This window comes from Ammospiza nelsoni, chromosome 4, assembly GCF_027579445.1.
Source record: "Ammospiza nelsoni isolate bAmmNel1 chromosome 4, bAmmNel1.pri, whole genome shotgun sequence".
NCBI classification, from domain to species: domain Eukaryota; kingdom Metazoa; phylum Chordata; class Aves; order Passeriformes; family Passerellidae; genus Ammospiza; species Ammospiza nelsoni.
Window position 1 is genome coordinate 59,813,226 of NC_080636.1, and position 15,057 is coordinate 59,828,282.

The following is a 15,057-nucleotide window of genomic DNA, read 5'->3' on the forward strand; positions in this document are numbered from 1 at the left end:
AGTTCTAGGTCTCATTTTAAAAAAATCTAATGCCAGGGCTAGTTTCTGAAAAGTATTTGTGATCTTGGGCAGATTAACGTTTATTCCAGCTGTGGACCTGGAGGCTGACATTGGAGAAGCCAATGGAAGGAGCACCTGTACTTCATTTTTCAGAGTCTGTCTTAAAATCAGAAATTTTGTCTTGTTTAAAAAAAAAAAAGTGCACACTTTTATAGCACCCTGAAAACTTCTCTTTAGCAGAACTCAAGCTTGTAATTGACTTGCAGTGAGGCTTTGGGAAATGAAAATTCACAGGCATTTCATAAGACAGTGAACTTTCAAAGAGCTTTGTATTTCTGAAGAATTGTAGTATTATTAAAACAATGGGCGAATTAAATTGCAGCAGAGAGTTGAAGAAATTTATAGCAGGACTTTTTGGTCGTATTCTCATGTGTCTCATGTGGGATGACATTAACCTTTTCTTACTCTCCACTTCTTATTTTGACTGTTTTAAAATGGAAACATCATTACAATAATTTATTGGATGGAATTTTTGAAATGAAAATTTTATCAGCTTGTCTGAGAGATATTTTCTGAGAATCTATTTTTTATACACACATGCAAATGATGGGTTGAGAAAGTAGAAAATATTCTTTCAGACTTGAATAAGAAGTACAAAGATGATATGACACCATCTTCTGTAGGAAGCAACAAAGAATTTAAGGATTCAATGTCCTTGATCATGAAGGCACTTTGAGCCTATAGTCCTGAATATTTAATGAGAGAATTTCAGAGTCACGTGGGCTGTCCTTTTGCTAAAAGGATAAATTTTTTTAAAAAAAGTTATCTTTAAGGGGAGTAACACTAGTTCAGGAAAATCTGTACGGAGAAGTAAGAACCATGTTTTTAGAAATAGAGTATTTGTACCATTCTTTGGAAAGTGGCTCTTTCTTGGGGCAATTTTGGATGTGGTTTTTGTGTTGAAATTGGAAACAGATTGCTTTCAGATTTGTTATTCTTCGTGAAATAAGAGTGAAAGAAGTTACATATGTTAATTTTCATCTGTAATGTAAATTGTCCTCTACAAGACAGTCCTGTCCTGTCTTGAAAGAAAATGGACTAATTTGTTTGGTTGATCCCATTTCCATTCAAATACAATGTTTGTGTGTAAATTTGCTGAATGTCTCTCCTCCAGGAGAATGGAAAAGCTGTTTAAGAAAAGGATTATTTTCATAGTCCGCCTTTACATATTCAGTAGGGCTCATAAAACAGTTTCTCATTACTGCTTTCTTCCCTGTGTTATTTAATTCTTAACCATGGCATTCATATCACTGCATATTGTATTGGATAGATTTTTATAAGCAATATATTTAAAGGTCATCTGTCTGTACTTCACTGTGATAGCAGAGAAGTTGTGCATGCTCCATCATTGATCATCTTCAAGGTTGACTTGGATGGGGGTTATAACAATGTGGTCAGGTTAAGTGTCCCTGCCCATGGTCTTTAAAGGTCCCTTCCAACCCCAACAGTTCTGTGAGTCTGCGGCATGATGACTCAGCACCTTTGTCTTATTTTTTTAGAGGCAATAGGAGGCTGAATTTATACATTGTGTGGTACTCAAGAAATAGTCTCTTATTCCTGTAAATACCCTCCCAATAGCAATCTTTAGTGTCAACACCTGTATCTGTGTTGTAAGCCAGGTTTCTGTACTCCTTGAAATGATTAAACTGTTTGCAGCAAAAGGCTTGTGAAATAGGAAGGGAAAAACAGAGAAATGCCCTCCAGAAAAACTTCACGTGCCAATCTTTGCACTTTCACGTCTGTGTGTGTGTACACAGGCATATGTTTGTGTTCTAGCAACATCTCCAGCATATTGGGAATCTCATTCTTCTCCTCTAAGTTCAGCTGCTACAGGAGTGAGGTGCTGCAGCTGCCTCATGTCATAAAGAAATGGTTTGGCAGCAGTTTTCTCTCCATCTCTACCCAGGAGTCTGCATCATTTGATTAATTAAAGCAATAGCTTCTTTCAAAAATCACAAAGCAGAATTGTAGGTACACACAGATTGTGGTGATTGGGGTGGGGCTGTGTCCAGCCTCATCCCCATGGGTGCAGCTGTGAGCAGCAGGTGAGCAGCACTGACAGCAATGAGCCATGGAGTGCCCAGGGGCACTGACCCATCACCAAAGGGAACAGAGGGCACACAGGGGCATGGCATCAACAGGAGGGGTATAAAAGGCTGGGCTGAAGAACAAGAAGGGCAGATGCTTGCAGCCTTCTGCAGTTGTCTGGTGTTAGTCTGTGTGGGCTGAAGCCTTCTGGAATTGTATGGTGATTACTCTGTGTGTTGTGGCCATCTCAGCTGTGACATGTGCTGTGACACAGAATTACACAGGCAGAGCAGCAAGTATGAGAGTGGAAGACAGGTAATGACAAATGCTTAACAACTATTTAGGAGTTGTATTTTTTTAGGATGCAGTCATCCTTGTTGACAGTTCGTGATGTGTTCTCCCATTAACAGGTAGGGGCTAAGAAAAATGATGAAATAGTTCAGTGAATCAGTGCTTTGCTCTGGTTCTAAACCAGCAATTAAGCATGCCTTGAAAATACATTATAAAGTTACCTTCTAATATTCTTTTTTCAAGAATGTGGATACTATTCAGTAAATTTACGATCATCACATTAACTTCCTATATGGGGTATTAATATTATGGGAAGTCTATCTACCAAACCAGATGGTTTTCACAGCTAGACCCTAACTTGATAGTTATGGATATGACAGAAAACATGAAAAGCTTCTCATTATTATCAGCTCATTTGTTGCATAATGAATGTGAAGATATTATCACTGTAGTTAATCACCATATCAAGTTTAGATGGAATAGTGCACAGAAGATATCTTAATTCTTATGCTGTGAAAGGTACATTGTGTATAAAATTTGTTTATATGATGATGAAATTGTGCCCTGCTGCATTTACAAAAGTAGTTAGCAGTCTCCAATGCTCCAACAGGTGCTTATGCAGCACTTTTCCTTCTGCAGGAACAAATTCTTTGTGGCTCTGCAATTTGTGCAATTAGTTAGCTCTTAAAAAGAAAAACTAGGTGTGTGTCAATTGTTGTTTCTTTGATATAGTAGTTTTTATGCTCCTTTTCTACTTGAGGACCCCTTAAGTTAATGAGAATGTCGAGCAGTTGAGAAGGGACTTGATTACTTACCTGGAGATTTTCTACAATTGCCTTTGAAGATGCCATTGATTTTATGTTGCATAGGAAAAGATGCACCAAAATAGGTGGCTCATGGTGTGATTTTTGGGGCTGGCCTGTGCTAGGCTAGGAGCTGAACTTTGATCCTTGTGGATCCCCTCTAATTCATTATATCCCATGAAGTGCATTTCTTGGTAGGACCACAATGTTTTGCCTTCCTCTCCCTCTGTATTCCTCTTTTTTATACTTTGTAGCCAACAATAACACATCAGAAAAAGGAACTGGCAAATGACAGCTGTTTTTTAAATAAGATTAACAAGATTCAGCAGATGATTTTGACAAATTGTACCATTTGCTACATTAAATATAAGTGTAAAATGACGGTTTAGAACTTGAGAACAATTAGAAATATCTGTCAGGATGAGCTTAAAATAATTCAATGGGGATTGGAAGGAGTTCGTGCTTGTGCATATGTGCCTGACAGACAGTGTAAATAAGGAGGAGAAGATCTTAGAGTCTGTTCTTTCCAAATGTGAACATAATTCCCAATGACACTGATGTGTATCGACAACATTGTTATAGAATTAAACAGGAAAAAAAATCCTATATGCATTCTGGTATTGGAGTAATTTTCAATATTTCCTGAGCTTCATAGCTCTGTAGTACCTATTGTGTGCAGATGAACTGACCTCAGACGACCTTCAATCATGTTAAAATTAAATTAAGGAATTGCAAAGACAATTGATTCTATACTTTCAGGCTTGTGTCCCACCTTACTTAGAAATTCAGTATCACCTTATAATTTATAGGTTTGACATACAATACTTGGAGCATTGGGTCTCACTGCATGTAAATATGTTGAGAAATGCCTAAAAAGTGGAGTCTTCATTTAATTTGTCAACCTGTCAAGCTACCATTCTTCCAAAGCTTGGTTGGTATATTCCAGAGATAACAAAAAGGAGAAGGTGTAATAAAGTGCACACCCTCCTGAAGTCAAATAACTTAAAGCAAATAACAGTTTTCAAAGCCAAGCAGAACAGTTTCAGTTGTTTTACTGGAGATTGGGACATTAAAAACAACCATGTTTTGGCAGAAGAATGGAGAGATTTTTCTGTTATTTAGATGATAGCTGCGCTTTTCTGACTTCCTGTGTATTTCAAGCAGACTTTGCCTGTAGCAATTTGCCAGATGGAGACACCTGTAAAATTCCTCATTCAACTCTGTTTGAAATATTTCAAGTTAGAAAATGAAAACAATAAAGGGAAGGAGTTTCTTTATCACTTCTGAGATATTCCAGTCATGTTGCTGATCTGAGAATGGCTCAAGTGCTTATAAAAGGAGCAGAAATGGACCGTGTGGGTTTCTTTCCCCACATATTCTGATTAGGTGTGGGCCTTGTATCTAATAATTTTGCTGCTGGCTTTTTTTTTTTTTTCCCATTACATTAAAAATGGATACGGTTGTTGTTATTGAAGGAGTTCTTTCTGGAGGCAGCAGGGATCTGTGTGCAGGCATACATAGTGTATGGTCTCTCAGGGAAACAGGCATTGCTCATGGTCTGGGAAAATATCCTTTCTTCTCTATCAGAAGCAGACTTTTATAAAAGTCTCTTAAAAAAATGACAGTAGGCCTGATGCTTCTCTTAGTTGGTCAATCTTGTGTCAGTGGTAATCAAGAAACTGTTTGGGAAGTTTTTCTGGTCTCATCTGTGCTGCAAAAAGTAGCAAGTAGAGCTTCCATATGTATGTGTAGATTTAAGATGATTGTTTTAGTTTTCTTTTATATGTCTGCTGATAAATAGCGCAAAGTATTTTCTAATGTATTGTTCCATGTCTTTATTGTGCTTGTTAAAATCATAGATACGTAAAGTAGAAAGGCAAATCTTGCCTTTACAGTTTGATGGGCATGGAGACATTATGTCCTTTGCAGAAGGACATGGTGCAGGTGCTTCTCAGCCTACCCTGCTGTCTCTTTTAACATCATCATGGGAGCTGTGAAAGTCTTGAAAAATTAAAATGAACAAACAAGTAGTGTTTTCAAAAATTTCAGCTTGACCTAGATGCACTGTGGTGCTGAGATCCCAGCGGTGCGGGGCAGGGGGGCTCTGGGGAGCAAACACGCAGGGCTGGTGGTTCCAGGTGCAGGGATTGGCTGTGCCCTGAGCTGGAGCCCCACGCTGGCCCGGGGGAGGCAGCCTGGTCCCCACGGGCTCGGTGCCCCGTGCTGCCGCAGCCTGACGTGCAGGGTGCCTCAGGACACATCTGCTGGCAGCTCCCTCCTGGTACGGGAGGTGGAGGAGTTCAGCTGCCTTCATGCTGCAGTGACAAAATGAAGCTCGCTGTGCTGTTTCTAAAACTTCATCAACTTGAAAGACAAAGGCAAAGCGTGCTGTTTTCCCTTCATTGACAAAAATCAAGGTGTGATCGCGCGTACTCGGCTGCCTGTTGGTCAGTAGAGAAGCTTAACAGCAGCTCTAAATGTGTCACAATGAAATTTAGGGTCCAATTGTATGAGTGCATGCTGAATACCATAATGGGAGCTGCATGCACAAGACAAGGTCTCTGTGTGTGACTTCCTAAATTCCTACATTACTGCAGCCCCTCTCTGGAACTGCTGCAGTTCCTCTTGTTGTTGTTGACAATTATACCATTATAATTGGCCTACTAAAGCTGCATGCATATGTTCTGTAAATTAGACATGATAGAATGCAATATACCCAAGCATTTGCCACTGTAGTTAAAAAATTAATAAATTTGACACAAATCGTGCCAACCAGATATTTACCTGACCTAGAAATAACATGAGATTTGGTTCTACAGTGTGTCTGAGGATCTCAAATACCAGAATTAGGCCTCTAGAAATGAATGTTTCCCAACCTTATTTGATACTGGGGAGCTGGATCTGTGGAAATGAGCTCATAGATCTGAAGGACGTTTCAGATGAGCTTTGCCATGAAAAGTCAAAACTCTCAGCTTCCAGTTCTGAGTATTAATAGCACGGCTATCCTTCTCCCAGCAGCAGTGTTAACTTTCTCATTCAGAATAATAATTCAATAGCTGCAGTTGAGAAAATGCAGTAAAATTGCATTCAGACACTGGAAAAAAATTGGCAATATCAGTGGCACAAAAAATTGTCATAGAATCAGGAGCTGCTGAGAACATGAGATAGTTTCTCAAAAAGTTTCTATGTAGACGTTACCATTTTCTTCCTTTTCTCTGCAAAAATTCCTGGAATGAACTAGTAAATTACTGGGCAAAGCATATATGGCTTTTATTGGTGAGGGCACTGTGTGCAATGTTAGAAGGTGAAAATCAAACGTGCGGAAACTGAACTGTGACCTCAATTCACAATGGCATTTAATCCATGTGCTCTTTGAAATAAGGTACTTAATTTTCTGAGACTAATCGGGGCACTGAATCCAGAAATGTCATACTTTCATATGTAATATAATTTTAGCACTCAAGAACACTTCAAGCACTGGACTTTGTCCTTTCTTAGTTGGTAGATGAACAATGGTTTAAATCTCTTGCTTCATCCTTGAAATAATGACGCATTTCTCTCACATTTTTGTTTTCTGGACTGATTCCCCAAGACTGCTCAAATTACTGTAGAAATAGCTGATAATATCTAGTTTGCATTAATTTTTTTTGGTGTTTATGGGTCAGTGGGACAAGGGATCTTTGAAAAGCCATTCTAATGATGTTATCAGTGTCTGAACTTAATGTGATTTGGTCTATATTAAGTAAAAATGACGGCTTTCTGGTGGCATGGCTGAGTGCAAATGAGATAGTTAAATGCAAAGAATTCCCTGCTAAACCACCCAACATAATTGATGTGCTGAGGATTTTTAAAAAGCCAGGGAAGAATGTTTGTGCTGTCCTCATCCAGATTCTGAAATAGAGCTGGACGTAATGACATGCCAATAAAACAGGAGGGGGAAACTGGTGCACAGTTGTTGCTGTGTCAGCATGTTGGCTCCCGATGCAATCATGGGAGTGCTCCTTGAGCACAGTTAGAAATTACATGTTCAGTGTGAGGCTTCTTCCAGCTGAGATGAGCAGTGGGGCTGGAAGAGAAAAGAACAACATTACTTTTGTCTAGTTTTGAAGATTTTCTCCCTTTGTAAATAGTGTTGTTGCATTATTTTTCTAGAGTGAGTGCCTTACAATATCTATAGAAATAATTTTCTTCTCCTCCTGAGCTGTTATTACTTTCTGTAACAATTTTTCTTACGGCCAAAAGGGTTCATGTACTCCAAGTAAGTTTGTGGTCATCCCAGTTCTCTCATTTCCAGCTCTAGATGGAGAAATGAGACAGCATGTTGGTCTCACTAGGGAAGTAATTTTAAAGTCTGATAACCTTTTTTTGTTCTTTTGTGTTGCTTGGCTTGGCTTAATGACAGTGTTTTGAAAAACACACATAACTTCAGGCCTTGGCAAGCAAATATCATATTTCATATGTAAGGTTTAAGTTAAAGTTAACCTTAAGTTAAGGGTTGCATATTGAGTTAGAGGTAAAAAAATTTTATGTACTTTTTCACATCAGAAAGATCAATCCTGTAAACTAGAAGATCATTCCTGAAATGACAGTGAAAGGAGAATCTTCCAGCACTGTCCAAACAATCCCTTCCATCTTTTCATTGAAATGGCTTTTCTTTTAAAAAACAAGCAGAAGTACTATCTTTCCACCCCCATCTGTAATATAGACAGATATATAGACACATGAAGAACAGCTGAAACAGGGACATAAAATTATGTGTATATGGGAATAGTAACAATTTTTAAATTATTCAGGGGTTTTGTGGCTTGACTGTGTTTTCTTTTTAGGTTTTCAATTTTATATAACAACTGAAATTAAATTTTGAGAATCAAGTAATAAAATTTCTCTTATTGCTATTTGAAAGTGTAATGCATATGCTGATGTGCACTGCCATCTCCTGAAAGGAACACTGCAATCTTTATTATATCTTACAAAGGTTTCTGTGTAGGGAAGTTAGATACTTTAATGAATAAGGCCTGAGATTCTAAAGGAAAAGAATTGAATTTGTGCTTGGATGCTCTGACAGGAACTTTGTTTAGAACTTTTTTTTGGCAATTCAACTGTATATGTATGTGTTTTACTTATGGAGATACTCCTACACTAGAACATGTGTGATGTTGTTTCTGTTGGGTAGTTTCTTTAAAATGTCAGATACAGTGTCTGTTATAGGAGAAATTTTGAAATTTCTGAAATATGGAACCAAAAAATTTCTGAAATGTGGAGCCATAAAAACATAAGCAGAGGTCAGAGCAAAAGTGGAGGTGTTGTACTCAAGTGAGAAAGAGCAGCATTTGTGAAAACAGCGTGGAGTTTGATCTAACCCAGTCCCTTATACATTTGGGTGGTGCCAGAGGTATGGCTTCTTGCAGGCTGAGAAACTGGAGAAAAGAATAGGAGTTTATTAGGAATACCTGTGTGTGTGAAAAGAAGAACAAGACTGTAAAGAAGGTTTACCTGTTGAGAACCTGGATGGATTCACCAATTCAGGATTATCTTGGCAGCAGCCCCCAGTTGCTCAGTGGAAGGGCAAAGGTGCCGAAGGGCCTTTTTATGATGACACATAGAAAAGAAAACTAGTTACCTGGGACTTTGCTGCATCCTCTACTCAAAAAATGACCTGGGTGTTTTCGGGGACCAAGCCAGGCTTAAGATGGTATTTCCCATCTGTTGAGTAAGAGTCTGTACTCCACAGTGTTGGCTGGAAGATCTTTGTTTTGCCACGCTGTTCTGCAACACAGTCAACATTTGCCCTGTGTGTGCATGAAATCTGTGTATGTTCACTTTACAGTATAGCATTTGTGGCAGAGTTACTCTCCAGGGATGGAATTTGACTAATTACTATAATTATTTTCTAATTCTTTTCCCCCCCTTAATTTTACCCTTGTTACTAAGTAGCCATGTAGAATCATTCCTTCGAGTATTTGCAGGGCTGTGTCATTATTATCAGTATGCATGTAAACCCCAAGTGAAGCCTGTGTGGGTTTGGTTTCAGTTCCATGAGGCAAGAAACATGTTTGAAGATGTGTCTTGGACACTTTTTTGTCCCCTTAAATGCTGCATGTATCCACAAATAGCCTTTTTTGTGGAGAAGACAGGGTTTGTAACATTTTGCATACCGAGCCTGTTTTTGGCCTTGTGTAGCTTTGCTTTATGGAGTTAAATAAAACTAGGGAAATTGGAATGGGGGCAAGGGGAAAAATGGATGTTTTCAACTGAGATTTGCACAGAGATGACAGGTGAATGAGGTGGAGAGGTAAAGAACAGCTGTTCCAGATGGTAGGAGCTTCAGGAGGGAAAATGCTGGAGTCAAAGCGGTCAGACTGTAGGAAGAGATGATGCTCATGAAGGATGAGTGGTGCTGGCAGCGAGATGAGTGTCAGAGGTCAGTGGGAAAAACACAGCAAACACTGTGTATGAAGTTTATTTGTCTTCAAGTAGCCATTTCCTCTAAATGAATAGTTTTCAGTTCTTTCCAGTTCTGATTGCAGGTGCTTACCTGCAGCCTTCAGTGATCAGCGTTTTCTCTTGTCTTTGTTTGCCTTGACACATTTGCTGCCTTAGCTCAGTTCTGTACTGACAACAGACACTCAAGAATAAATAAATACAGTTTTCAAAAGTCTGGTTTTAAAGCAGCCCTTCTGCCTCTCTAATCTACTGCCTGAGATTGAAAGCTTTAAAGGTGCTTGAAAATCTAATAGCCTTGATTTTAGGGTTTCAAACAATATAGCATTTGTCATAGGACTTTTTGAGCCATCTCTGGATAAATAGTTAATACAAAAAGAAAGTGAAAAATGATAGGAAACAAGTGATGCAAAAAGTGATGCGTTATTTTAAAGAAGAAAAATGTTTAAAACCTCTGGATTAGTTTTAGAGTTCTTTTTCAATATACCTGAAGAATTGGCTAAATGAGAGTTGGGCACTCTGACTCTGCGAGCTCCTCTTGAGTTTGTTGGTTGCCTGTTTATAGTGTTCTGCTGAAATGTTTTTAAAGAAATAGGCAGAACATTCACTTTCTGTGAGATTTATATAGGCAGTACTTATTTTAATTAAGCATTTAAATTTAAATTTAACTTATTGCCTTCAAGAGTTTGACAATTGGCTGGAATTGTTGTTTTGCGAATCCTAGAGGTATTACACTTGAAATAATTTATATTGGCTCCTGACCTGTCTATTGATTGTGGGTGTCAATTCTACCTCCTTTTCCCAGTGGTGCTACCTTTTTAGCCTTATTCTCTTTGTTTGAACTTGCTATTTTTTAATCATCAGTAGACATGATGTTAAATGTAGATCCTAGCCCACTGCAGTCATTCAATATATTAAGTGGCACCTTTGGAAGAAACTCAATTCTCATTTCAGAGCCATGTTCTTATGCAGATCATTTGCTTTGTGCCTAGCTAGTTTTCCCCAATATTTCTGACTGGCATCAAGGCTTCCCTTCAATGTATGTCTTAAATTATGTCAGAATTCAAAAAAATTCTGTATATTGTGAAACAGCTTCTGGGCTCTGTATAGAGAGAAACTTCTTTTAAAGATGAGGAAGAGATGATGTTCTAGCAAAGAAATGCCTTCAGTGCTTATGATTAATGCTTTGGGATACTGCAGATGAAAGGTGCGATGTGATTTTTGTTCTTCCTTTCCTCCACAGGGGCAATTTTTGATGAATCTGCCAAAAAAGATGAGGAAGTTTTTCGAATGGCAGTAGCTGATCTCAACCAGAATGACGAAATCTTACAAACAGAGAAAATCACATGTTCAGTGACATTTGTGGATGGCAACAATCCTTTCCAGGCAGTTCAAGAAGGTAGGACAGCTAAAAAGATTTCCTCTTGTTGTTTCTTCTGTGACATGCAAAATATTACCTTGATAGTCTCCTATCCTTATGGGAATTTGTTGTTTTTGTTGGCTTCTTTTTATATGAAATATCAAATAGTGTATTTAATTTTGCTCCTTTGGTTTCTATTGGTCCTAGTGACTTATAGCTATAAAGTCAGCTTTTATCCATTTTCTGTGTATAGGTTGTTGAAATGTGATGAAGAAGTCAGACACACTTTGCCTACTCCTTTCCCCTTTTCCAGATTGTTTGGAAGTTACTGTCAAAATAATGACTACTTCCTACTACTTTTTGGTTTAATTATGGGCAACTAATGGCAACTTGTTGGGAAACAAAGGTTGTTGCATGGATAACCTTTTCATCCCACCCACTTGAGAAGGTTACCTGTTTTAAGGAGGGGAGTTTAACCTGAAGATTCAGAAAGTTGCCTGTGCCCAGTACATGATGCTGTTCTCAGCCTGTCCTTTGTGTCATCCCACAATTACTGGACAAGGGGTGATGACTTTGCTTTGGTCTCCTGTGATTGTGGCAGGATGATAAGAGAAAATAATATTTGAAATCCCTTTGAGCTGGATTAGTAAATCACTGGTGTGACTGAGCAGTTCTCTGGAAAGACCGCTGGGACAAGTCTTCAGAAATATGGATTCAAATTTGGGGTTTAAGTATTTGTTATTTCTTTGCTGTTCTGGAACAGTAACTTCTCTCTGAGATGCCAAAGTTATTTATTTCAGTTATATTACTAAACTTTTCTTAACAACAAAACTAAATTTTGATGATTTTCTAGCTCTGTATAGACACTTGAGATTTAAGGGAAATATGCAATTAGTTGTTCCAGTATTCGTGAAATCGGAGGTTTGGGATCAATGGATTATTGTCAAGGCAATGCTAATGAAAAAGTCTTCAATACTTATTTTGGTTTCTTTTACCAATGACATTCTTAATTTTTGAGAATTTAGTGATTTAATTTTTTTTGTGCTGTTAAATTTTGCAAGTAGCTACATCTGTGTAATGAGAAGCATTGCAGTCTCTGCTTGATATGGCTGAAGCACTAAAAGACATGATTTTGAGAGTATTCCAATTAGAATCAATTTTGTCTCTTTCAATCTGAAAAGGATAACACAGAAACTGGAACTACTGGATACTTTTAGAATTCAGAGTGGAAAATGACTTAACTCAGCCTTTTTAAGATGCCTTCTACGTTGTTGTTATTTGAGCTTTTTTTTTAAAATCTGGGATGGCTAATGCTAGCTGATGCTCTGTGCTTAGCATTAATTAACTCTGAAATTTAGTTATCTATTTCCTGTATCATTGTGGTGGAGTAGTTACAAACTTTATACAAAATTATGTTTTAAGTATCTTATTTGTGACTTGGAGAAACTAGGAATGCCTAGTAAAGTAGAACTATCAAAGGAGTTAATAATCCAATATTTCAATATTCAATTTTTATTGTATGCAAAAGTTGTGTTTGTTGTTGTTGAAAGTATAGTCAACATTTGAAATGTGGATGGAGGAAATTTGACATAAATTTCATTACCATCTGGTAGAGGAGTGAAAGGTCTGCTATGATATTGATGAGTTCAATATTTTCCAGTAAAAACTCTTTCTTGTAAATGCATGGTCAAATACAGCTACATGCCTAAGAAATAGCATACTCCCTATTTTTAAGGGCCCTGTATTTTGTTTGGAATAATCCAAGTGAAGAACAAAGGTTTTAATCTTTTGCATGTATGTATTGATGACATTTTGCTTGTCAAAATATTATACCAGAGTCAATGGTTTGGTTTTAACTGAGCACAGGCAGCAGCTCCAGTGTAATAATTTGATTACTTTGCATAGTGTCTTGCCTTTCTCCTTTTCTCTGTATTTCTATATCTCTCATTCCTTGCTCTTAATTGTATTTTTTATAAATGTTAGTAGCAGGGAAGGGGACCGCTCTAACTTTTGCCACATATTGGTAAAAGTGGCATATTGACATGGTTAATAACTGGGACAAATGCTTAGCAGAAAGGCACTGTACTAAACATCAGGAAAAATGTTCATTTAAACAATCAGGCCATTCTGGTCTTTTATTTATAGAAGAAATACTAGAACAAGACTAAATCTCACATTTTTCAGTGTGTGACATTTGGCATTGTCAAGCTTGCCTTTTTCATGCAAGCACGTCCCTTTCCTTGGAATCATAACACCCCTGAGTCTGAGGTCTGTGGCCTCTCCTATCAAGCACAGCCTAAATGTTCAAAAAATACATTACTAATTTAATTTACTATTTGCTTGTTTTAATTATTTTATTTAAACTGCTTGAAGTTTGCTTTGTTTTAGGCCGCAATATCTGGAGTTTTTTAAAGTTTTGAGATTTTTATCATTGTATAAACTACAGAAGAGCCTTTAAAATCCCCAACTTTTAATGCTTGGTAAAATGCTTATTTAAAGCATTAGATTAATAATAATAGCTTAAAATTGGTCTAAATTTGTCTTTCAACTGCCCTTTTCAGTCAATAGAGAAGGATAAATAATTTGCCGAGGACTGTGAATTTCAGAAATCCAACAAGTCATGAACAAAGATGTGATAAAACAAGACATTAGGTACAGGGTTATTTTCGTAATGATGCAGTAATGGACAACCTGCATAAAATCTTTTATTTAACTTTATTATTGAGATTGGCAAGTAACTCCCAAACAATGTAAACAGAAATACTCAGACACTTCATAATTATTTGGTATGTAAAGATAAATAATTTGAGAGGCTTGCCAGCTGTGCAGTACTGTGTTCTTCCCTCTGAATCTGTTTTTATAAATTATTACAGTGCCCTTAAATGTCTTCCACTTGTACCTTAGGGCATCTCTTTAACAGCTCTGATTTGGGGGGATGATACTATAGCAAAGCTGAGTGGTTTTATCCTATAAGACCTGTGAATGACATGCCCCATAATATCACTGGAAGTGCCCTCAGGGATCATTTATGTTCTAGTGCACAGAAACAGGAGGTGAAGTTCTTTAAGTTAGGAAAATTAGTCTTCTGTTGGCCACAGAAAGGGCCAGCAGCAAGTGTGCTTCATCCCATGCCCTTGTGGAAGCTGCAGCCCAGTCACTGAGATTTGCCACAGTGACGCCTGTGGAAATGTCCAACATGGCAAGTTGCTTCTCTCTTTCTTTCCTTCTTTCTTCAATAAAAAATGCTCCACAATATTTATGGTACTCTTCTGTCCGGTGTCTCAAAATATTTGTGTGCTTGTGTGATTGAGAGAGGGAGAATATTGTGATTTGGCTTTTTTGTGCTGTGCCCACGTTGGGTACCACAAAGAAAAAGCAAAAACTTAAGTTTTCTTTGTGTATAGACATTAAAAAAAGTAGGGATAGTCAGGTACTGTATGGCAGCTAGGCAGTGATTTGGTATTATGAAACAAGGAATTATGACCCAGATCCATACTGGTGCTAATAATATATATTAGTATAATCTTTACTTCCTTTCCTGTGAGACTCCAATTTACAGCAGTATTTAAATAGGGGTGGGACAGGCCTTCAAAAGGGCTTGAGTTCTACATATACTTAAACTGTAGGGTTTTTTTTTTAATATAAAAGACATACATACTTCTCTATTTCTGAACACTTTTTTCTTTCACTGGGAAATTTGGTTGAAATGAATACAACACCTATTTTCTTTTTTGTCAGAAAATAACTCTATTCTCTTATCTTTCTCTTAATTTTATTATGCTGGTGCTTACTTGAATACACTAATAATTAAAGCTTTAATTTTATGGTTCAGAGCCTGCTGTTTCCTCTAGTCCTTAATTTATCATTAGTAGTACAACCATACAGTAGCTGAATGGCTGATGGAAAATGTGTGATGGCCTTTGCATTTTTGTGGGAAGGGAAGGGAATTGGCTTTGGTAGCTTGGACCAGATGCAATACTTTGGCTTGTGCTGATACATGTCCTTGAGCAGCACATTTCCTCAGCCTTCGTGCTGCCATTTTCACTTGCACACCAAGAGTTATGGAGCAAACTC

General features: G+C 37.6%; 1 protein-coding gene across 2 annotated transcripts in view; it reads left to right on the plus strand.

Moving 5' to 3' along the window:
- Window positions 1–15,057, plus strand: part of GRID2 (glutamate ionotropic receptor delta type subunit 2) — a 677,499-nt gene that overhangs the window by 129,353 nt on the left and 533,089 nt on the right. For both annotated transcript variants that reach the window (XM_059471361.1, XM_059471362.1), the window contains exon 2: window positions 10,867–11,022. In XM_059471361.1, the coding sequence (XP_059327344.1) occupies window positions 10,867–11,022 (156 nt within the window). The remainder of the gene's footprint in view (window positions 1–10,866; window positions 11,023–15,057) is intronic.